General features: G+C 35.4%; 1 protein-coding gene across 1 annotated transcript in view; it reads left to right on the top strand.

Annotated features, from left to right (window-relative positions):
* SOX6 (SRY-box transcription factor 6) overlaps positions 1-25,608 on the top strand; it is a 595,512-nt gene that overhangs the window by 259,429 nt on the left and 310,475 nt on the right. The window contains exon 4 of the mRNA XM_032881120.1: positions 12,292-12,499. Within this exon, the coding sequence (XP_032737011.1) occupies positions 12,292-12,499 (208 nt within the window). The remainder of the gene's footprint in view (positions 1-12,291; positions 12,500-25,608) is intronic.

Here is a 25,608-nt window from a genome sequence, read left to right as displayed (position 1 = left end):
TACTGAGAGTACCTAGAGTACAATATTCTCAGGCACACAAAACAAGCTGCCTTTTTTTTTTTTTTTGCAATTACTATTATTTAGGAACTTTTTGGTTAGCTTTAGTAGTAAATTAGTAGCTCTTTACATGAGGATTGTGTTATCCAGGGTTAAGCTAGTGTATTCCATGAACAAATTGGAATAAATTTTTGCTCCTGAATTCAGAGTTAGTACATGGCCTTCAACTATATTAATTATTTTGTTCCTTGTATGCTTCTACTGAAGTTACCTCTGTCATTTTTTTGTTTTGTTCTTATGCTGATATATTTTGTATGTGAAGTTGATTATGGTTTATTTATTTAACTTTTTGAAGTTTACAGTAAGATTAGAATTTAGCTGTCCTTTTGGCTACCCTTCCCTTGGATCCATGAGCAATGACACAGTAGAGCAAGGAATGAATCTGAATCCGAGTTTTTGGGTATTTGGAAATTAGAAAAATATAAATTCATATCTTCCCTCCCTACTCATCTACCTCCCCCTCCCAGCCCTGAGAAGAGAAAAAACATGGATTTTATGATTGTAACTGAGCCATCAACTCAAGTTTGCGTGCTGCCTTCAGGTAGAGCAATGCATAGCTTCCAGGCATTGGGGGCACCTGATGACAGAGTTAGACTTGTTGCTGCCTTGTGGTAAATTAGTGACATTTTTGTGCCTACTTTCCCTTTTCCTGGAAATGTAAATACAGATAGATAGATAGATAGATAGATAGATATAAATAGATAGATGGATGCCTTATTAGCAACACAGCCTCTGAGGTATCATTTTTAGTCTCTTTGTACTTGTTCTGTCTCTAAAAAACTTAAGTCAGAGAGCTGGAGATATTATTTTAAAATTTCTGGATTACAGAGAGTTTCATATTAAGTCATTACATGGATTTGATGTATTAGAAGGAGATTTGAAGGCTTTTGTGGTAGAGTTTTCTAAATTGGGACCCTTTCTGGGCAATAGCCAGTGAAGAGGGGAACTATTTGAGTCCCAGAGCAGTCATGAGGGCTCACTCAGTATGTATGACAGAGAGAACAATTTGTTCTCTAGTTGCTCTTCTCTGGGTAAACAAGGCCATGGAAGGACATCACTGTTAATAGAGTAAAATCTCTATTAACAAATGGATTTGATAGGCCTTGATTGGGCTTGGGTACTTCTTAAAATTAAGATTTGTGGAGCACCTGGTTGGCTCAGTCAGTTAAGTGTCAGACTCTTTATTTTGGCTCAAGCCATGATCTCAGGGTCATGAGATGGAGTTCTGTGTCAGGCTCTGCTCCGACCATGGAGCCTGCTTGAGATTCTCTCTCTCCCTTTCCCTCTGCCTGTCCTCCCCACACTGTGTAGGCACATGCACTCTCTCTCTCAAAAAAAAACCAACAACAACAACAACAAAAAAAACTGTGAGATAGAAAGTATGTACTCCGAGATTTTTTAAATGTGACCCCAGTCTCATCATTTTTAGATAGACAACCAAGACATAGTTAATTATCATACCAATATTTGTTCCTGGGTGCTTAATTACCATCCCATTACCTTTTCCTACTGAATCCCAACTACCTTACCTTTTTCCTAAAAGTTTTGAGTCCCGTTTTTTTTTAAAGCTACTCTGATACCCTTGAATGATGGTAGATCCCCTTCTCCTCCAATGACCCCAGTTTCTGTTTTGAATTACAAACAGGTTTCCTAGAAGCTGGATTAAATCACATTTCAACAGACTACTTGTGTCATGCTACCAGCCCTCCTCTTCCCTGTTCATTCTGAGCTAGTGTCCTACAACAGGTCCCTGGTGCCTTGACTGTCCTAGTTTCAAGGCTATTTACCTATTTTTGGTACAGGTTAGGGAGGTTTTTTACATCACCTCCTTTGTTTCCACTTCATAATTCTGATGTCTGGGTTTGTCCACTATTTCAAAGTGCTCTTTATTATTCCTCATTTGGATGATAGTTATGCAAAATGGGTTCCTGGTGAGCTGACTGATACCTGGATCCAGTGATGTGTATGTAATTTAAGCATCCACCATAGCTTTCAGTTCATTTAAAGCATACAGGCTGCTTTGCTGATTATATATAAAAAATACACAGTTATTTTCATAAGTGCACTGGTATCTCTCAAATGGGGAGGAAGAGAAAACAACTGCAAAGGAGGAGAGCATGAGGATAATAGACTTGACACTAGAGTAAGTAGTTATCTTGTAAGAAAAGCTCTGTGGAATCATTTGAGACTCTATGCATAGAAAGTTGCTCTGTAAGAACTTGTCCAATTATACTTCTCCAACTTCTGCATAATCACACCCCTTATTCCCCAGTGCCTCAAATTGTAAAAAGCAAACAAATAAACAAAAAAATTCTTGATTTAGTGGAAATTTTTCCCTGAGGTTATTTAGAGGAAACATAATTTAGAGGAAAGGATATTGCTTCATAGAAGGCCTATGTTTATCTCTGTCGCTAATTTGCTGTGTGACCTTAGGGAAGTCACTTTATATCTTTGGACTTCAATTTCCTCATCTCAAAAATGAAAGATTTGAACTGTATTCACCAAGTCTCTTGCTACTTTTAACTTTCTTGGCTTCAAAGTTAAAATTGTCTTAGTCCAATTCAACCTAGCCTGGTAGTGTTGTTTGAGGATCATGTGGTAGTTTGAATACTAAAGAATTGCCAGATGAAAGTTAACTGCTTAAAATTAGTAGGCACACAAATCTGCTAATAGCTGGACCTGACACTGCTCCATGTGTCGGCAAATTCACCATCAGACCTGCCTGCCTTAAAGGTCCTCTTGCCATTCTATTACCAAAAAGTCATAAAATATTCTCAACTCTGAGAAGTTAGTTAACTTGCCTGAGTTATATGGGAGGTAGGTAGAAAAGCTGTGACTTAACTACAAAATCTGGCCCAGAGAGCCTGCATTCTGTTAACCATTATACCATCTTTTTCTGCATAGGGATTCAAGTACTAGATGGGATTAAGCAATTAGATTTTTAAAAATTTTTCATTATTTTTTAAAAAGATTTATTTATTTATTTATTTGACACACAGAGATCATTAAGTAGGGAGAGAGAGAGAGAGAGAGGGAAGCAGGCTCCCTGCTGAGCAGAGTCCCCCCCCCCCCCCATGTGGGGCTCAATTCCAGGACCCTGGGATCATGACCTGAGCTGAAGGCAGAGACTTTAACCCACTGAGCCACCCAGGCACCCCCTAAGCAATTAGATTTTTAAGGACCTTTGAATCTTGAGATTTTGATTCTCTTTGTGAGGCTGATAGTGTATAGAGGAGGCAAAGCTTTTCTATGTACTTGTCTTGACAGGTTTGGAGACTTTAATTTTTTTTTTTTTTTGTATTTTGCTTCCACTTATTAAATATAGTGCTGAGGACATTTTAAAAACTTACTATTATAATTTGTTTTTCTTTGAATCATAATAACACTTTAAAAACAATAGCTTTCATTTCTTAGACTTTAGAAATCATGACACTTCAGCAAATATTGGTGATGAATTTATATTCTGACACATCATGAATAAATTTATTGTTATTGAACAATATAATAGTAGTGTAAAGTGGCAGGATGTTGTTCCAACTTTGAGAATGCTATATAAATCTAATATATTCTACCAAGTATCAGCTTTAATAAAAGAGAAAAAGAATATAAAACCTTGTTTTACTACTAGAATTACTGATACTTTTATCAGGAATAATCTGTTGTTAATTGGAACCAAATTCAGTATTTTCATTTATATAAGCTTCTTTAAACCAATGCTTTCCCCTGAAATATGTCACGTTGGAGAAAAAACACACTTTTTTCTTTGAGAAAGAACCTGTGAATGTTAGCAATTTAGTTTTCGGCATATTAAAAATGTTAGATTTCCTTTGTTAGCAAGAAGTTATTGGAACCTAGATTAAGTAAAGCTTTATCTGTCAGTCACCCACTAATACTGAAGTAGTATGTGTCTTACACAACACAAATGGCAGGTAGTTTTTGGCCCATCAAAAAAGAGTTGTTTGGAGTGGGGAATCGGAAAAAGCAGTTCATATCTAGCTCTTACATATAACTTAATATACTATATTACAATACTTGTATGTATAAATTTGTGTGATATAACTTGAATGCTTAATAGAAACTTGAAATATATAAAATGCAGTGCATACAAAAGGGGGGGTGGAGCCATCTGTTCTGACAGAGAAGAGTGATCATGACGTGGCTGAGTTGCTAGTACACAGTGATTTAAATCAAACAAAAACAACTTTTAGTTGGTTTTATTATTGTTTATAATTTCTTTACAGCCATTGTATCCCATTAATTTCCTTAATTTAAAGACTATCAGGGACATACCTGTTGTTGAACAAATTGGGTTTATGATACATTAAAGTAGGGAGAACACACACTACGGAGAACCATCAAATGTCTCAGTAAGATAATATTCAAAAGAACATTTTTTAGGATTTGGGCTTTGTTGGAGTGATTTGGGATAGGGTTTAAGGAAACAGAAGCTTGCTATAGATTGGGGGTTGTCAGAAATCAGGGACAAACTTATAATTTGGTATCCCAATAAATCTTATCTGGAGGGAGGGTAGACTAGAGTGAGGATAAAGCTGTCATTGGTAAGACAGTATAACTAAAATGGGAAACAAAGGCAAAAACAAAATGACAGCATTCAATGCAATAAGAAGGAGCACATTTAATGTAGCCTCATAATGGGTGGAGGAAAGGGGAAAAGAGGCTAATATTCTGTCTCTGCAGCTACATTGGACAGTATGTAGGGAAGTTGATTTATGCAGCTGCTTAGAGAGGCCATTTCCCAGTCATTTCTCCCAGCAGCAATGACTTCTACCTGTATGTGTGTTTCAATTCTATTATGTAGGACAAGATTCCATTCCTGACCTATGGTCTCTGCTTGTTTCAGTTCCTTACGTCTTATCTGACTTTTGCAACTCCAGCCTGTAGCTCTCCTCTGTGTGCAGTAATGACTGCCCGTTCATATTCTTGGTCAAGTCCAGTTGGCAACCCAGACAAATTAGAGCAGTAGTGTACTACAGCTGCTCTGGGACAGAGTGGAGATAATCCATATGCAGTTAGGTCAAGTGGGAATTGATAGGAAGCATCCCTGGAAAAAGCTAGTTGCAAATGCTAAGGTTACTGGAGTTTTGCGAGGGGTCAGATCTTGATGATTAGTTTGGGATGACTTTATAAAGGAGGTGATTTTTGAGCATTGATATTGAAGAGAGTAATGTCATTTAGTATTTATTATTATACTTAGATGAATGAGAATAAGAAAACTTAAGAAAGGTGTCAGTGGTCATCATGACTGGGTTTTCAGAATTAAAAATTGAAACACAAGACAATTGTTTTGACAAGATGTTTGATATTTAATAATAAGAGTAGTTACTGTATGTTGAGTAGTTAGGTGATAGTGTCCTAAGGGCTTTATATATTATTCATTTCTTACAACAACTCTTTGAGGATGAAGTTATAACTCCACCCTGTAGAAAGGCGGGGTCTAAGTCCCACCCTCTTGACTATGTGCAAGCCTTGGTGACTTACTGTTGAATAGATTGCGCTGACAGTTACATGGCATGACTCCCCAGACTAGGTTAGAAATAGTGATACAGCTTTCATCTGGCTCTTTTTGGGGGCCTGCACCTTTAGAGACCTGATCTACCACGCAAGAAGTCCAACTAGTCTGAAGCTTATCCTGGAGAGGAAAGATCATGTGAAGAGATCACACAGAGGTGGAAGAAAATGTCCAAGAAACGCTGGCTTCCAGCCCCAGATTCTTGAAGGGTTCACATTTGTGAATAAACAAGTCTATGTGATGACTCCAACCTTAATCACTGACTTACTGGCAACCTCGTGGGAGACCCTGAGACAGAACTACCCAGACCAGATTCTCCCGAATTCCTGATTCACAGAAGCCATTGAAGATAAATGATTATAGTTGTTTTAAGAACTGTTTTACGGTGATTTTTATGCAAGAGATAACCAATTCAAGGTGCGTCTTGGTATTGGATTAGGGCTAATAACAAAATGGAATTCCTGTCTCAACGTAGGTAAAGCTCCTCTCTGGCAATGCAAGGTAACAAAAAGATTTAGAAGGTTCATGTTATTGGAATTATGGCATCTTTTACTGGTGAGAGCGATTTTATTATAGTGCTATGGAAGGAGAAAAGCACTGGATCTGGAGACAAAAAACCTACCTTTGAATTTTAAACCAGTTCTGCCGGTTCTACCTGTGTGACATGAGGGAAGCTGCATAACCTCCTGACTGTTACTTTGTTCTTGCTGAAAACAAAGATACAGAACTTTGGTATTCAGTTCTTGGCAACACATCTTAACAACAGCATCTAGAAACTGGAGTGAATCAAAGGAGAGAGACGAAGGGTCAGGAAACCATGTCAAATAGGAAATGGGTGTAGAAACTGGAGGGGTGTCCCCTAGAAAAGAACTATTAATTCAATCCCTCCCTTCAGAATTTGAGTAACTCTAACACAGAAGAGGAAATAGATTGATTTTGTGTATCTTTTGACGGAAAATGGGAAACAATAGGTGATAATGATAAGGATCTAGATTTCAGTTGATGCAAGGATTCCTTTTTACGTAATTAAATTTGTTAGAAAATATTATTTGAGAGCCTTCGGCTGCAAAAATGCCAAGGAAAGAAAGCTTGGTTATTTTTTTCTGGGTTCAATACAGGGAGATTATAATACACTAACTCTCTAGACATCTTCAAGAGGGCCATGTACTAAATGATACAATATATCCTTTTTCCCATTTAAAACGTCTTTCTTTGTAAATGAATTATTTCTACAACATGTTTTTGGTATTCATAGTCAGTCTTGACAACAATATTTACTTTCTGTTTAAAAGGAGTATTTGTAATAGAACATTTGCAAAATATGGATAACTTCAAAAAGAAAATTAAAGCTACCTATTATCCCAACACTCAGAGGACCATTTATGTTTTGTTGGAAATTCTGGTGTCTTTTCTTCTGTACATAATTTTTTCTTAAAAAAAATGTATATTGATGTTTCTTACTCACTTACTTTTTACCAACAATACATTATGAACATTCCTACATCACTACATTTTCTGTAAAAATATGATTTTCAGTAGTTTCAAATCATTTTACCCTCTGGATGAAACCCTAATGCCCTCAGAATGATCTCTAAAATTGGTTATGTAGGTTGCCTGTAATTGTTCATCATTATAAACAACTCTGTCTTCACCATATATAATATTGTTTTTAATGGCTGCGTGGTATTCCTCTGTGTAGCTATATCATCTTCTATTAAATGAATCCCTTTTTTAAAAAAATATTTCAGTTTTCAATATTTTGCTTAAATAAGCAATCCCGTCACTGTTAGAACAAATCTTTACCCTTAGACGTATATTTTAAATTATTTTTGACATATTTGATGAGTAGTTGTTTGAAGTTCAGCAGCTGATGATGTACTTAACATTTTGTTGGGCACTCTTGGCTGGGGGTATATCTAAGAAACATGAGACATGGCCCCAATTCTTTAAGTGTTAAAATTTAGTTGCAGATATGACTAATAACATGCAAAATAGTAATGAATAATTTATTTCAGTATATTATTAAATGCTAAGTTGTGTGGTTCTGATGTGCTTCGATGTGTAGTTCAGGGGGTAGGAGGATAGTGAGGCCCACTATAGTCAGGAAGGACTTCAAGGATGAAATACAATTTGATCTGAGCTTTGAGAAGTGGGTTGAGTGAATAGTCAAAGAGAATGTAGGACATTCTAGAGGAAAAGAACATGAAGCACAAAAGCTCAAAAATTTATGTGTGTTTGATATATTCACATTACCATGAGAAGGCTATTTAAGTCTAATGTCTTTCTATTGCCACTGCTGAAAAATCTGTTTTGAGTAACAACCTCTGAAAAATCTGGGCAATATTTATTTTAAAACATTTTTTCCAGTTTTATTTAGATATAATTGACAAATAACATATGAAAGTGTAGAACATAATTATTTGGCACATGTATGTATTGTGAAATGATTACCACAGTAAGTTTAGTTGACATCCATCACCTTGTATATGTTTTGTCTTTAATATTTACTTTTCTACCCCTTCAGACATGGAAACATCTTAATTAAATATTTTTAATTTGTGAAGATTGCTTGTGTTTTCTAGAAACTTTGCCTAATGACTATATTTTTGTATTACTGTGTGCTTTTTCAGGCACCTGCCTATCATTTTGCGTTGTATTTAATTGACTTCCAGCAAAAAGCTCTTTAGATAATCTGAATCAATGTTGCTTTAGTTCTTCTGTTGTGACTGGGATCCTTTTAAATAGTATTTCAAGAATTATCTTCACTGGTAGGTTTGGTGTACCACTGAGGTTGGGGTTGAGAGAAAACAAACTTATAGTAACTTGCCTTTGAATGAACTAATGCTAACTCTGTTCCCATATGCTCTGCTTGTTGTGATGTTCATTTGCTCAGTCATGTTATACAGTGGTTGTTTTCATAAGAAAGAACAAAAGAAGTAATCTCCTTTATATTATTTTTTTTTAAAATTAAAACTAACTAGCCTTCTTAAAAATTTTCATAATTCTATGCATATTGTAGCATTCAGGCAAAACTTTTATTTCATTGCTTTCATAAGGATCAGTGTTTCTTGAAGTGGGATGCATCAGAATGAAAGGACCTATACATTGGAATCACTTGGGGTATTTATCAAACACCATATTCCTGGGACCCTCCATTGGGGGTGTTGAGGGAGGTGAGGGAATCTGCATTTTAACATATTTGCTAGGGAATTCTAAATATTGAAGTTTGAGAACCATTGCTTTAGGGAAATGCTATCTAGCATCTCTCCGTGACTATGCTGCTGTGACATGCATCAAGACACAACAGATATCATCGCTGGGCATCTTTCCTCAAACTGCTATTTCATAGGACCTGTTTCATTTTTAGGAAATTACATAAGTTGAGCTTTTTTTTCCGTTAAAAAAACTTACTTAAATATTGCCTACCCTCTTAAAAAGAACCTTAGAGATGCTTTGTCAAGTTTCTTTTTCTAATTTGGTATTACTGCCTTTTACCCAACAGTACCCTCTTCGTTGTAAGTGTTTGGACTTAAGTGCCCATTTACACAGATCAATTGCCTGTAGGCTTCCATTCACGAGAGGCCATTATTTGTTAAGTTTTAGTAAGTTAAAAAGTGAGGCCGGAAATGGTAAAATTTGCACATTTCCCTTGTTCCTAAGAATGGCATAAGGGGACTTAATGACTTACACCATTGATGATTTTTTTTTTAAAGATTTTGTTTATTCATTTGACAGAGATCACAAGTAGGCAGAGAGGCAGACAGAGAGAGAGGAAGGGAAGCAGGCTCTTCGCCAAGCAGAGAGCCCTATACGGTGCTCCATCTTAGTACCCTGAGATCATGACCCAAGCTGAAGGCAGAGGCCCTAACCCACTGAGCCACCCAGGCGCCCCCATTGATGATTTTATCCACTGCCTATGTTGGTGCCTGGTGACATATTGCAAGTAGTTCTTATCACTTTTTTGGAAAAATCATGACTTTTCAGCTTCTTATTCTCTGCTTCTTGGGAGTGTTTAGCCACTTTGCACAGATTATGGGGCTGAGGACAGAGTGGGTCATTGGTGTGGGAACCTATGGTGATTGTCTGTGGTGTAGGATGGTGGTGGCTACATTCCCATAGGTTAAAAAACAAAAACAAAAACAAAAACAAAGAAAGCAGTCTATCTCACAAAGGACATGAGTAAGTGAAACTTTAAATTATTCCTCAGGCAGGAGAGCCATTCCTAATATCTTTTAATTTCAGTTTAGGAGTGATGGGAAAGCCCTTTGTATTATGGTCAATGTTGGCTTATTTGTAGGTAACCCACTTCTACATGAGTTGTTTTGACTTGGTTTTTAATCTCTTAGGTTAGTCAAAATTTTTGTTGTTGTTGTTGTTGTTGTTGTTTTTGATTTATAGGCTATGATACAAGACTAGTTTGCACTTGAAATGAAAGTGATGGAAGCATGATTTATCCAATGGTGATACTGGTACAAAAAAGTCTAGGTCAAATTTCTGATCACAACATTACTAAGAGATAGAAATGCCTTTGGAAAACACATTTCTGAGTTTTCTTTCTTTCTTTTTTTTAAGGGTATTTATTCATTTGAAAGAGAGTGAAGAAAGAGAGAGAGCATGAGCGGGGGGAGGGACAGGGGGAGAGGGAGAAGCAGACTACCCTGCTGAGCAGGGAGCCCAATGAGGGGCTCGATACCAGGACCCTGAGATCTTGACCTGAGCCATAGGCAGACACTTAGGTGACTGAGCCACCCAGGCACCCCCATTTCTGAGTTTTCATTTGCACAAAGCAGAGAATGACCTGACATCCCAAGAAGTTACTAACCATGACTGACATCTAAAAGAAGGGGTTCCTCTGCATTATGCTATAGAGTTATTGTAAACATTAAATGAAATAAAATGTCTTTCCTAGATCTGGGAGCAAGGTAAAGAGGAGCTCTCTTTCCTGCCCCTGTCCTACTCCATTTATTTTATCCTTTTCAATTTATTTCAGTACAAATGTAATGAGCGTCTGTTCTGTGCTAGGCATTGTGTTAGTACTGGGAATAAAAAAAAAAAAAGACTGATTTGGCTTACCATATTTTTAACAGCTTTATTAGGATACAGTACACATACACACAATTTACCCATTTAATGTATACAATTCAATGGTTTTTAGTATATGCTCAGGCTTCACAGTATTCAGTTTACTTTAAGAGTCATAACATGTTTTACTAAACAATTCCTTAGGTCCAGAGGGGAAGAGAACCGCATTGGTTCCATCCTTAGATCTGCTCCTTCCATCAGAATAATGGTACCTACCACTTATTAAATACCACTGCTTAGAGCTTAGTCTTGTGCCTAGTTGCTTTACAAATGTTATCTCATAATATGTTCCCAACAGCCCTGAAAACAAGTTTTATTTAACCTTCTACAATGACAAAAATACTAATTGCCTAGCGTTTGTCATTTATAGTTATCTTGAAACCGGTACTTTGTCTAGGCTCCATTTTTCTTTTTTCCCTCTTTCCCACCAGGTATTACTATAACTTTTGCCTCCTATTTCTTCCCTTAGTTCTTGAAGTTTGCTGGACGTCTTTGTGAAGGGGGAGAGAGAGAGAGGAGCAGTTAAGATGTTCATGTTTCTGATGAGAATCACAAAGGCCAGATGCTTTATTTCATACATTTTTTTTTTAATTGGGCAAGAGAATACCCATGCCTAGACAGATGAGGTGAATGTAAGATTACTGATGGGCTGTAGCTAAAGAACAGTTGCTTCCAACCCTCAGTTCTGATTTAGAGAGACGTAACAACATTTTCTTTCTATAAACTTTTAGGTGTTTGTTATTTTCAATCTCAGTTTTGCATTTTTTCCTCACAGATGGATCTAACCTTCTTACCAGTTAGCTTACCTTCTCTGTATCGTGAATTCTTGTGCAAATGTTTCGTAGCAGATTTGTCCTTTTAAAAGCAATCAAATAAACAAACATTAAAACCTGAAAATAAGCCACTTTCAAATGTATGTGACTATGTACTAAAGTGTAAGTGATAAAGATAAGGAACAGAAAGAATTTTTGGAACTTTGAAAGATGTATGGCTAGGAAAAAAATGATTCCCCTCAAGCCCCAGCACACAAAAATGTTCAGGTTGGCTAACTTTCTGGCACTGATTTAGATATTTTATATATTTGCTGTTGAATAATTAACATTGGATATTGAAGCTAATTTCCCTATTGTTTCTAAATTCAAAGATAATGTTATTATAATGTATATATTTTTTAAGCTGTGGGAAGAGCATTTAACAAAAGTGCCAATTAAAAGAAAAACTTCACCAATCTTAATAATTAATAATTGAAGTTGAACTACTCTAAGTGAAGGGTGTGAATGAATAAGAAGTCGAAGTGTCCATTTTAAAATTAAGGGTTTGAAACTCTTAGGTTGGTTTTTAATTAAGAAAAACCAGTTTTAATCATCAAGTTCAAGGGAGTTCTTTTGATAATTGCTTCTTTAATGTTTAGTATTTTTAAAGCAGAAATGGTTAGATGCAAACAATGAATCATGGAACACTACATCAAAAACTAATGCTGAATAATGTAACAGGAAAAAAAATAAAGCAGAGATGGTTATATTTTGTCCTCATAGTGTTGTTATTCTGAGTTTAGGATTTTTCTCCAACGGTGTGCAAAGAAACAAATGTTCTAATGGTTTTATTTTATTTTGTTTTTCTAGGAGTCAGAGAATAATAAGTTATGTTCCCTGTATTCCTTCCGAAATACCTCTACCTCACCACATAAGCCTGACGAAGGGAGTCGGGACCGCGAGATAATGACCAGTGTTACTTTTGGAACTCCAGAACGCCGCAAAGGGAGCCTTGCCGATGTGGTGGACACACTGAAACAGAAGAAGCTTGAGGAAATGACTCGGACAGAACAAGAGGGTATGTGTGGACTTAACTGTTGGGCTTTATTCTTTCAAAGATTCCAGGCCTTAAAAAAAAAAAAAAAAAAAACTGAGTGGGATTTCAAGGGCCAAAGCAGTGCATAATTGGCACTAGCTAGGAAAAAGTTATTCACAGGTTACCATGGTGATGGTAGATTTGATCTGTTGGGAGTATTAAGCAGATAGTTCCATTTTTCTAAAACTTTGTGCATTTTATTTTGTTCTTATGATAATAAATCAAGGTTTTAAAGGGACTGCAAGCTTTACCATGAAAAAAGGTGTAGTATGGGAACTTTTGCAGCTGCAACTTTATTTTTCATTCTTTTTATCCCTTATTTCCTTTTGATGGACAGTGTTTTATTATGAAAAGATGAACTGTTTAAAAAGAAAAGAAAAGCAAACAGAAAATAAAAACAAAACTAATTTATTCCTCAATTTTTGTAAATATTACAAATTTATAAATATCCTTCCACCTCCAAATTTTTGTAGAATTGAGAGTTGTTTCTAATTTGTCAAAGCTAAATGCTCAAGAGGAAAGTGCTGTAACATATGACATCTATTAGATCATCCCACAGCTACCTTCTCTACTCTCTCAAGAGATATACTTAGCTTCACTAGGTTCACCTAGGTCCTAAAAAACATGAAAGAAGACTCTAATAATATTTTTAAATCAAATAAATCAAGTCTAAGTGGTTGCTGTACTATGTATGTTCTATCGTTCTTTATGTGCAGATTTTAGACTCTGAAATGTAGGGTAGTTAATGGTTCTGGATTTATTGCGAACACTGTAAGTTAAATTTAGAGTTCTGTGGCACTGTAGAGAAATGCGGATAGAAGAGAATTTTTCATGTAACTTAATTTTATTCCTATGAGGGCTTAAAAGTTTAAAAGTTTCAAATTAATTTTTGTGGATGTGTCAAAATCACATCAGCACAAAAGGAAGTTTCTAAAATGCATCACACACCTCCCTGACTTACCAACCAGATGATAGGACACAAAAATGTAAATATTTTTTTGATGATTCAGGGTCATGGTGCAGTAGACTATAAACTCCAATACTTATCTAATAATTATGTGACCCTGGGTAAATTCTTCAGTTTACCTGAGCCACAAAATTTAAAATTTGGTGTGGTATTAGTATTTGACTTGGTAACTCAAACATTTTGAGAATTAACTATAATAATGAAGTCTCTGATGAGCAGTCAAGTACATAAATTTGGGATATTGTGATAATTATCATATTATAAATGTCATTTGTTTTATCAGGCTACAATGTGATGATACCCCCAGAGATCATTGAGATGATTAGGACTATTTGGCTTTATATTATTTCTCTGCAATTATGAGACTTTTGAGTTCTTATGTCTGCTTGATAACAGGTATCTTTTGGTGCATGCACCATCTGTGTGCGTGTGTGTCTGTGTGTATGTGTGTGTGTTGGGGTCTCTTCTTTCAATATCAGATTGCAGGCTGTTACTTTTTGCATTGTGAATAATTTCTAATTTGTTTCTCTTTTAATTTATAAATTATGAAAATAGATAATCACAGCCTCTGGACCATAAGTAAAATATAAACATATATGTCTGGGTGAGTTGCTGAGAGATTCTGGGTAATGTTGATGATCTTTAGTTCATGGACTTCTGGCTGCACAGACACTTTATTTTCCCCTACTTGGCTATGTTCTAGCATAAATGAAGCTGTCAGATCAATAATCTCTAAAGAAGTGAGATTGCTAGATTATTTTAATTATGAAATACCAAAAAGATGATTTAGTCTTATAAGAAAGTGGTTTTTAAAATTCTTTAGCGAGCTCTTTAATGTAAAAATAAAAAAACTGATATGCGATGTTTTTTGTTTTTTTCCCAGTATGAACTCCTAGGAAATGTAAAATATTTTTTCTCTTGTACTCATAGTTTTTTGTTCTTCCTCTTTATTACTGTGTGTTAAAGATTTGGTACAAGAGAGACACTTGCAAGATGAGACTCTCATTTAAGAGTACTTTATCAGTACATTCCTACTATCAAAGAATGTTTTTATGTACTTTACTGAACTTTGTTTTCTATAGTATATATATTTTAGACATCAGAATTTCAGGCATTTTTAAGTGTGCATTAATGTATATAAAGTATTAAGTATAAATATGAAGTGATAAAAGTATGCTCATCAAACTTACAGATTCTACAAATCTGGGAGGAACTTTGAATAAAATGCATGAAGGAAACAAAACTCAAAAGGTTTTGACAAACCAAAAATATGAACTTAAAACTAGCCCATCAAATAAAATTTAATAGATCTTATTGTTAAGTCCAGAGATCGTGACCAAAACTCCTAGCTGCACAAATAATTACTGAAGGGAAATCAAATAGCAGGCACATGAATTTAAAAAAAAATAAGTGTATGAGTTTTAAGAAAGTACACTGGGCTCAGCATGATGAATAATGCCATAAATTTGATAGTGCTGTCTCAATCAGCATTACTAGAATTACAGTATGTAGCATTCAAAAGGTGGTAGTCCCATTGAACTCCCTGCTCAATAGAATGCATCTGAATTACGGTGTTGAGTTGAGAATCACCACACTTTAAGAGGGACTAAAAAACATTGGGATATTCTCAGAGGAGAACAGTTGACATGATAACAGACACATAATTACATCATAAGAGGAATGGTTGAAGGAACTAGTAATATTAATCCTGGAGAAAATAGATGAAGGAAGACATGATGGTTGTCATGTGGAGGAGAGATTGGGTTTATTCTATGTAGTTGCATAGGGATTGAATGAAGACCAGTGACAAGAAGTTACAAGGAACCAGATTATCATTTAAAACAATATTGACTGTCAAATAGTTGTACCTGTCCATGTATGGACTAATCTTCTTTGGAAGATAATAAATTGTCCTTGGAGGTATGTGGCAATCTTAATTGCCATTTTAATAGGGCTAGGGGACAAAAGGGTCTTTTTCTAATGCCAAAGCTCTATGAATATTTATGAATAATGTGCTTATATAATATTTCATAGTTTATCATATGTATTTTTTATAACCATAACCAAGAACTACATAGTATCATGATTATTTTTCTACAAGTTTTCTTTTTATTTTGCAAGGTAACAGTAGAACCCAGGGATTCTTGACTTTTTTTTTTTTTTTGACCATGGATTTTCTTGTTAGTCAGTGAAGTCTACAAGTTATTTCTTAGTTTAAATGCACAAAGTAAAATCCATGGAATTACAGAGAAAATGAATTATATTAAAATATTAAATGATTCCAAAATTTTATGATATGGTAGAAAATATTTCTTAACTAATGCATTAAAAAACAAGATCTAATGAAGGGACTCAAAATATCAAAATTTTAATGTAGTGATAAACATAAAAGTTATTTTAAGATACCACTAACCAGTACAATGTGCCAGAAAAATATACTATAATTCTATTGGTTACAGTATCACAAATACTATGAATATTTTATGGGTTTTGCCTGCATACGCAGTTTAAGGAAGTGCAAATTTTCAATTAGAGGATTGTGAAAATAATTTTTCCATCCAGGTTCACCATCCAAGGCCCCTTGAATCCTGTAGATGGACTCTTGGGGTCTATGGACCCTAGGTCTAGAGTCCCTATGCTACATAATATCGGGCACCCATAATGAGTAAAACAACAGTCTCTAACTTTAAAAAGTTCATATTCTTGTAAGAGGTATAGGATATATACAAAATGAACTCTAATTCAGTGTCTAATACAGGAGTTTACAGGACACTTTGCACTGGCCTAGGAAGCCATGGGATGTTTCCAAAGGGAAATGGGTCTTAGCTGGTCTTGGAGAACGAAGGATTTAGATAGGCAGAAATGGAGGGGAGGGACATTTCAGATAGAAGGAACAGGCAGAGACCTTTAAAATAGCCAACAGTTCAGGTTCTAATTTAAAGTATGTAAAGATGCATATGGGATATAAGACTGAAAAGGTAGGTTGTGTTCAGATCACTGAGGCCCTTTAATTCTTGGCTTAGGAGTTTGCACTTTAAAATGAAGGTCACGGAAGAACCATTGACAATTTCTTGGCGCAACATGGTGATGGATTTAGAGCTATCCTTCAGGAAGTCTATCTGGCGGCCTGTGTAGGATGTGTAGGAGCACGAGAGACACGGAGAAAATTGTTTCAGGCTAGAGATAATGAGGGCCTGAAACTAAGGCAGCAGAAATGAGAAAGGAGGAATGGGTGAATATGGAAAAGATATTAGAAGATAGAATTGTTAGGAGTTGACATTTAAGTGAGGCGACCAGGGGAGAGGAATGGTTCAATGTTGCTCAGAGTTTTTTAACTCTGGGTGAGTAGGAAGGTTGTAATGCAATTAATAAAAAAAAAAAATAGTAGAGGAACATGTTTTGGAGATGGGAGCCATGAATATTTCTATTTTCTACTTTGAGTTTGATTCCTAATTTTAATTATCTGCTTGGAGCAATACTACAGAACAAGATAATGGTATCTCTGACTCTATAAAAGTATATTTCAGGTCTATGGAGGTATAATAGCTTCACCAATATTTACTTGGGTTTGACCGTTTAAAGCCCCAGGTCTCTCTCCTCAGGTGGGGCAGCTCTTATCCCAGGGGACATATAAGAGCTTTCAAATGCATCACTTGCCTCACTCTCACCTGTTTCCTGGTTTGAAGGCCATACTTCATGGATGACAAGCCTGTGTGATTGACATAATAAATGACTTTTCCTGAGTCATTCTTGTCCTGGAGAATGTTTTGACTCTATCAGACTAAATACCTTCCCCCTCACTTCCCCTCATATACAGGAACTGATCTATAAAAAGTTTATTTATTATGGTCTATTTTAAAAACAATATCTACATGACAAAACATTAGGGATGTTATTCTCTTAAAGGAAGATCCTTTCATTAGCCAAATAATTGTCCAGTGTTTTATCTGCCATTCCTCAAGAAATGTCTTCTTCAGAACAGTGATTTGACTGGATTGCTGAGACACTGATGAACAAAGGTGTTCTGTCTGAAGTGCCTCCTCTGAAAGTGAGACTTGTGGGAAAATAGACAAGGTTTCTGTTTTGTTGCAAATTTAACCTTGATTTTTTTGGTCATGGGTAGGTAGGAAGATAGATGAGAGAGAGAGACAGACAGACAGATGCATGGATGGAGGCATAGAATGAGTATCACAATCTACCTTTTAAAACACTGCTGATATTGGTGGGTAGAATATGCAGAAAGACTGATTATCTGTTCAGGTTAAAACGCTTCCAAGATAAAAACCCTTCTGCTGTGATTAAATGATGAATTTTCGTTATCCTTGTATCACCCATCTTGTTGCCAATGTAGCTGGGCTCTAACATAAGCGACAGTTGTCAGAAAATGAATACTTTAAAAAGGACTTCTATATCTAAATACATATATTTAATCAGAGAGTCCTTTGGCTTCTGAAAATAAGTTGTCTAATGAGAATTTCATTTGAGCAGCTGCGACTGAGGAGGTCAACAGGCATTGCCTAGGAGAATATGGCCCAGCTGGTTAAATCTGGTTGTTGTCGTGATTTAAATGGTCAAGTGCTGCTTGTAATCCAGGACCGTCTGTTTGTAAAGGGAAGAGTGAGTGCTTCAGCATAATGTACAGCTGTTTTAATCTCTCTTTAATAATAGTGCTTCAGCCACTATCATGTCTTGTGTATCATACTACTAAGTGTATGATCCGAGGCCGAGTGGTCTGCTTTGGGTCAGGTTCTGGAGGCATGTGCTTGCAGGGAAAGGGATACAATGATACAAACCTCGACTCTCTGATGAACTAAAACCTTCTTTCTCACTTTTTGGCTCTTTTAAAAGATGTATTCTTTAGGTAATAATTATTGTGATCAAGAGGGAGTGATAAAGCTTGTAGTTGGGTAGAAACACTTGAATACGTGAACTCTGTTAGAGGCCATGAACTTAATGGAAACTATGCAGGGTTTAAGTACAGTTGCATAGGCTATACGTTGGACAGAAATTAGAATATTTGTCTAGTGGAATTGTGTGCCACAAGTTATCATGATAATGAAAGTATGTGGTTTCATTTGATTGTGTATGTGGAGAAAGGGCCAGGAGCATTTGAGCTTTGGATTCCTGGTGGGATAGGCTTTCCAATGGATTATGCAGCTGTTACCCGCACAGGAATGAACACGTGTTTATGTGTATATCTGACAGATTATTATCATTATTCACATCTCTAAACAATAATTTGGATTTTTACATATTTTTTTTACTGAATTGTATTAAGTTAGCATATATGTTGGTATATATTGCTTATCTGATAGCTTTTGCTGAAATAAAGGAGGAATGTGGCATACTTTAAACGATGGGGAAACTCAGTTTTGAAAATCATGATTCTGAGTGAGCTGGGTTTGTGTTTGACCATAAATTCTATCATGTGGAGGGGCAGTATAGCCTCCCGATTATGAATGTGTGCTCTGGAGCTCGAGTGCCTGTGTTTGAAACTCAGTTCTCCATTTGCCATGTGGGTGGCAGAGGGCACCTCTCTGTGCCTCAGTTTTCTCAATCAAAAATTGGACATAATTATAGTGCTAGTATAAGGCTCAAGATTTAGTTAATGCAACGAAAGCACTTAGAGCATTACCAGCATGTAGTAAGTGCTCAATAGAGGTAGCCAACATTATTTTCTAGCTGTATGACCTTGAACAAGTTACTTAGTCCTTTTGTGCTTCCGTTCCCTCACCTGTAAAACTGGATGAATGATACCTACTTTGCAGCGTTGTGTGAGGATTTCAAATATTAAATATGTAAAACACATAGCTTCTATAATTATAATTATTATTACTGTTGCTGTTATAATTGCTTTGAAGCAACATTTTTTAAAGAGAAATATTACAGGAACCTCATCTTTCGCCACAGACCGAGTCATAGGAAATGTCCCATGGCGTTAGGGGATTTAGCATTTGGCAGCAATGACGTTCCTGTTTTCTGGAAGAGCAATTCAGTTTAACTCTCCTTTCAGGCTTTTTGGAAAAGCTGATACTAAAGTTTCCCCACTGGAAGCCAATCTTCCCTGCTGAGAAGTATGTGGAATATGATGTTGTCAGTGAGAGAGGTTGGTAAAGCCTTGGATGAGGTTTTCAGATAGCACCCAGTTAAGAGCAATGCGTTCCTGTTAGAGGGGGGAAAAAAATCTATGAAAAGCCCATACTAAAAAGAAAACAAAACGAAAGTTTAACATTCATACCATGCTAGGGCATCAAAAGAATTTTTTAAGGCACAGTATATGGATATTAGGTTTACCACTGTTGTGATTGAAGGTTATATTGGTGAAGCATTTAGAATATTTGAGATCCAAACCCTTCTTTCTATTTCTCATTCATGGGAAAAATCGGAAAGGTTTTGGATTTTTGCATAAGAAACACATTAAGTATTCATTACAAACGCCCCAGAATTATTATTTCAAATAAGTTGGAAATTTCAAGTCATTTAAATGCTGAAGTTCCCCAAGACCACTCACACTCCAAGTGAAGAAGCAATCAGGTATTCAGAGCAATGCTGATGCAACTTGATTTCAGTTCATTTTTTCTTCTCTTTAAAATACTCCATCTTTCCTCCCTATGATATTTTTATCCTTGCTCCCGTTTTAAAGAATTTGTATATTCATAGTAAATAGTTATCTAGTACCAGATAGTTTAAATAACTGTATTTTCTGAAAGTATTGTACAATTAAGGATTAAAATGAGTTAGAACTACTGGTTTTTGAATTATGAAAAGAATTATATTTGATATGTTTTTGTGTGAAGTATATTTGCTTTCTAATTCTTTGGAAGCTGGACATCCTCTTATGTAACTTTATTAACAATATCATCAACCTGCATCCTGTGAGCCCCAGACATTCTGGGCAAATCTTGGCTATTTCAATTTGCTGTTGTTTTGTAACTCCCACTTAACAGTGTCGGCAACGTACTAGTTGGTGGAATCTTTTTCTTAACTTCATTTTGCGTGTCTCTGCCTTGAAAAGATACTTCTTCATATTTCTTGGCTCATTTCTCTTTCTTCAGATTTAAACATTCTTTTCTTAAAGCTCTAAGAATGTTAAGAACAGATGCAGGCGATTGCTTTTGATATTTTCTTCTTCACCTGGGAAGCAAGAAGGTGCTCTCCTGGCATTTTGTTGTTTAGAAAGAGGATACAGATTTCTGATGGTTTGATGAAATAACTCATATCCTTATGTGATTTTTGAACATGTAGAATTTGAGCGCATTGTTAGCATTTCACATTTTTTCCATTGAAAATTTATTAGATCGACTTCTTCAGGATTTATGCTGGGATTCTAAAAAGTAATAGGAGGGGTAGTTTTTGGATTCATATCTTTTTCTTCTATAGTATATATATAAATTACAAAGAAAAATGAATATACAAGGAAGTGGGAAAATTAAATATGTGTTTATTATGTCGTATATGATACATAAATGTTATAAGGCATAAAAATTAAATAAATGCCTAGGAATTCATCATCCAACTTAATATAAATTATTACTATTGAATTTACTTATGTTTTCTTCACCTGTGCAATCTGTTTATTTCCCACCTCGATGTAACTGCTGCCAGACTTTGTGTTTATCATTTTCCCTTTTTGTTTTAAACCAGTTTTATGTGTCCCTAAATTATGTTGTTTGGCTTTGCTTTAGAACTTTGTAAAAATGGTACTACACTGTAACCTTCTGCACCTTGCTTTTTATATTCATAATGATATTCTAAGCTCAATTTTGCAGTGTATGGCTCTGCTTCATTTTCATTTTTGTATAAAATTCCATACATTATTCCACAGAATGATATACAGGAGTGTATTTTCCTGTCTACTGTGTCTGGACACTTGGATGCTATTGTTCTCTGCTAGTAAAAACAAAGATGCTATGAACCTTGTTGCACCTGTCTTCTCATGTACATGTGCACGAGTTTCTTCTCTAGGGTGTATTCCCAGGAGTGGAGCTGCTGTTGATGGATATTTGTATTCTTTTCCCACTCTGTTGGAAAACATTACACAAAGAAGTTGGGGCTACAGTATGTGTGTGTGTGTGTGTGTGTGTGTGTGTGTGTGTGTGTGTGTAATATAATCCTTGAAAGCTTTAACTTAACTGCCTATACCTTTTGGTTCCACCTTCCTCAAAATGTCTAGTACAGGTTTCTTTTTATCATTGAGCTTTTCAGAAGCTCACAAGAGCCTTTGATGGACGCTTCATTGCAATTTTCCTTTTTCCTTTTGTTGTATCTTAATAGAATTCTTCAACCTTTCTTTCAACTATGAGCACAAGTGTATTGTCATTCTCCCACTGGACTATGATTACTAGGTTTGTTAAGAAACACTCCCCCCCCTTTTGATCCCCTTTATTGACGTTTCCAGTTTGGTGTGGTTTTTGAATTAAAGAAATTCCTGATCTCTAGCCTTATCTGGTCCCCAGTTGTTTTTCTTCTTAAATACCTACTTCAAATTCAAGACTAACTAGCAAATCTGTTGATTATGTCCGCTGTTCTACCTAGCCATTTATAATGCTATAGACAGTTTTCTAACCAGTTGACTTATTAGCTGGAAATCTTTACCTTTTCCTTAGAATGTTTAATTTTAGAATCCTTTGAGATATTGGCCTGGTTTTGATATGTCTTGTCTTGACTCTGGTAACTGACTGGGTAGTACCTAATAATTGATTAATTAGCTAATTAATTGATCTTAGTAAAAGTTTCTTAATTCAGGAAACATGGACATTAGTCTAGCATTAAAGGCCAAATTTTAAAACTTTATGCTGCTCTGATTTTCTTTTAGAATTTGTATCTCAATTTTAGCACCATCAGTGATTTTCTTTGTCAAACTGTTTTCAGGCTAGAAGTCATCTGAACCAATCTCATGATTCATTTTTTTTATTATGCTTGAAATCACTTACTTTACTGTTATCTGTCTCTTTTTTCTGGTGTTATAATCTTTATGAAGCTAGAGATAAAAACTCCTATCCAATTTTGATGTGTGAAGTCATTGTCCAATGAGGTACTTATGGACATAGTCATAGATAATTGACTCAGAAAGTGCTGTGTATGGTTTGAGAGATTGGCAAACAGAATGGGGTGTTGGTAGGGTAGCATGATCCAGAAGTAAAGGTCAATAAGTATACCTTTTGTCTGGGCTATTGTTGGGGGGATTTGGGCCTTAGAGGGAATTCATGGCCATAATTATTAACCATATGTGGCTATGGTTTAATGCTGATAACTGTGACACTTAGACCTATCATAGCTTTTTTAATTTATGTTTTGAGTGTTTAAGTATAACTGAGAAGCCATAACTGAGAGGCCAGGCAACTCCCATAGTGAAGTCATAATACATAGACCATCCAGTAACATTGAGAGTGCAGAAGTTAGAGGCCCATGAACATTCCTAATTGCTTTCAGATAATGCATTAAAAGTGTGTAAATACAATTAGATGGTTAGAAAGAAATTGAAGGTATAATAAAAAATTACTATGAAAAATGTGACAAATTATTGAATTATTTGCAATAGGAACTACACAGCAACAGCAACAGCAGTAGAAACACTATGCTAATATTTGACTTGTGAATGAAGGCAACCTCTAGTCAGTGGGCAGTCTATAGACTAGCTAACAAACTATGTACACTGCTATTCCATTCCATTCCAGAATGCAGCTGTAATTTGTTTAATTGGAACTTTTTAGCAGATTCTTCAGAAATACCTCTTCAAGTTTTTGCTTGTGTCATAGATGGGAGAGATGGGGAATTTAAAAATTATTGCATAAGCAAAATGTTGTTTTGGAGCAATCTCTCTTTGTTTTCAGATAGAAGAGAAAGTCTGGAGGAAAATATAGTACATACAGAATGTACAGAGTCCTAAAAATGATCCTGTGGTCAATTTTTATAATTTTTTATGATATCACATATAATGATAGTGTTATTTTGGAACACAGAGGACAGCAGTAAATTAATGTTGTTTACTTATAAATATTATTGACACAAATCTCATGTGTACCAAACTTATGTATTAATTTTATTTTTTCCATTGTTCATTTTAATTTGACCTTTAAGCCACCATTCTAACTAATAGCAGAATGTTTGATCTCATTTCTAGGTAAACTTCCAGTTACTTTAGGATTTAACTTGATTCAGTTAGAATCATGCCCCTTTTACTTCTTCATGATATTATCTGATAGTCAGAGGGTGTAGGCATTTTACTGGCATTGGAGCATTGGTATCTGGCCATGATCATCAATCTCTATTATGCTTAGAATTAAATTCATTGCTTAAAATCCAAACACTGTACTTTGGCTTTCAAGACTCATCTTATATTCTTATATTACTTTACCTCTTTCTCAGGCCATTCCAGCTTCACTGGGCCTGTTTTTTTTTTTTTTTTTCCACTTTCAAACATGTATTAGTTCCTTACTTTTCCATGTACCTAGAATGATCTTCCTTGAGATTCATGTATACTGGCTCCTTCTTGTCATTCATATCTCAGCTTAACTACCACTTTTTCAGAGAAGTCTTACTAAATCTTTAAATTCTAAGTAGACCCCAGTTACTCTTTACCATATTACTTTATTCAATTTTCACCTTAGCATTTTCCACTACCTTATTATATGCCTTTTCATTTGTCTTCCTTTTGTGTCTCTCTCACTCAACTAAAGGGGGGAAATCAGTGACAGCAGAGACACTCTGATTTGTCCACTGCTGTATTCCCAGTGCTTAATAATGACTGGAACACAAGAAGCTTATTAAATGTTTGTTGATTGAATAAATAAGTGAAGGTTGTTAAGTGTTCTGAAGTGGTGTCTCTTGTTCTTTCTTCTGCCTCTGTTGTCCTGGCATTTACTTTTTTTCTCTCTACATTCAGGCCTCTCTTAACCATATCTTTGTCTTTCATATAGGAAATCAAAGTAATTTTCTCTTTTCATGGCCTTTTCTTCTCTCTGTTTTTGTACACACTTACTGTTCAAAAGTCAGCTGCTAATGGGAATATAACTCCAGATACACTATCAACCAATAGTATGTTCTTTATTTCTAACATTTTGTCACTTCAAAGATGTTATATAAATGGAATCACACAGTATGCATTTGTTTGGAATTGGCTTTTTTAAAACTCAGCATAATTCCCCAGCAATGCATCCATGTTGTTGCATTTATCAATAGTTCATAATATTTTTTATTGAGGAACAGTATTCAGTGGTGTTTCACATGTATTTATTACAGTTTGTTTAACCAGTCACTGGTAGAAAGGCATCAATTCAAAATCCAGTTTTTGGCTATTATAAATAAAGTTGCTATGAACATTTGTGTATAGGTTTTTGTATGAACCTAAGTTTTCATTTCTCTGGAATTCATGTCCAGGAGTATGGTTGCTGGGTTGTATGGTAATTGATATTTAGTTTTATAAGAAACTGCCAGCTATTTCAGAAGAGCTAAAGCTGTTTTACATTCCCATTCAGCAATGTATGAGTGATCTAGTTTCTCTGCATCTTTGCCAGAATTTGATTTTTTTAATGTTTATTTTAGCCATTCTGATAGTATGTAGTGATATCTCATTGTGGCTTTAAATTGTATTTCTCTTATGGCTAATGATGTTGAACATCATTTTATGTGTTTGTTCACCATCTGTTTATCTATCCTCTTTGGTGAAATGTCTATTCATGTCTTTCATCTATTTTTTAATTGGATTGTCTTTTACTGTTGAGTTGGCAGAGTTCTTTATTACTGTAGTTACTAATCCTATGTCAGATATGTGATTTGCAAATATTTTCTTCCAATCTGTAGTTTGTCTTTTCATCCTTTTTACATAGGCTTTCGCAAAGCAAAAGTTGATACCTTCAAAGAGGTAGTGTTAAGCAATTTTTCATTTTATGTATCATGCTTTTGTTGTCAAGTCTAAGATCACTTTGCCTAACCTCCTATTCTAAACATTTTTCTAGAATATTTGTAGTTTTACCTTTTAGATTTAAGTCTATAATCCCTTTAGAGCCAATTTTTGTATCAGATGTGAGATTTAGGTCACATTTTTAAATAAAGATTTTATTTATTTATTTATTTGAGAGAGAGAAAGTGAGAGCCAGAGCATGAGCAGAGGAGGAGAGGGAGA

Source organism: Lontra canadensis, unplaced genomic scaffold (assembly GCF_010015895.1).
Source record: "Lontra canadensis isolate GAN:19392208 unplaced genomic scaffold, GSC_riverotter_1.0 scaffold74, whole genome shotgun sequence".
Lineage (NCBI taxonomy): Eukaryota > Metazoa > Chordata > Mammalia > Carnivora > Mustelidae > Lontra > Lontra canadensis.
This window is presented reverse-complemented; position numbering and strand designations above follow the sequence as displayed.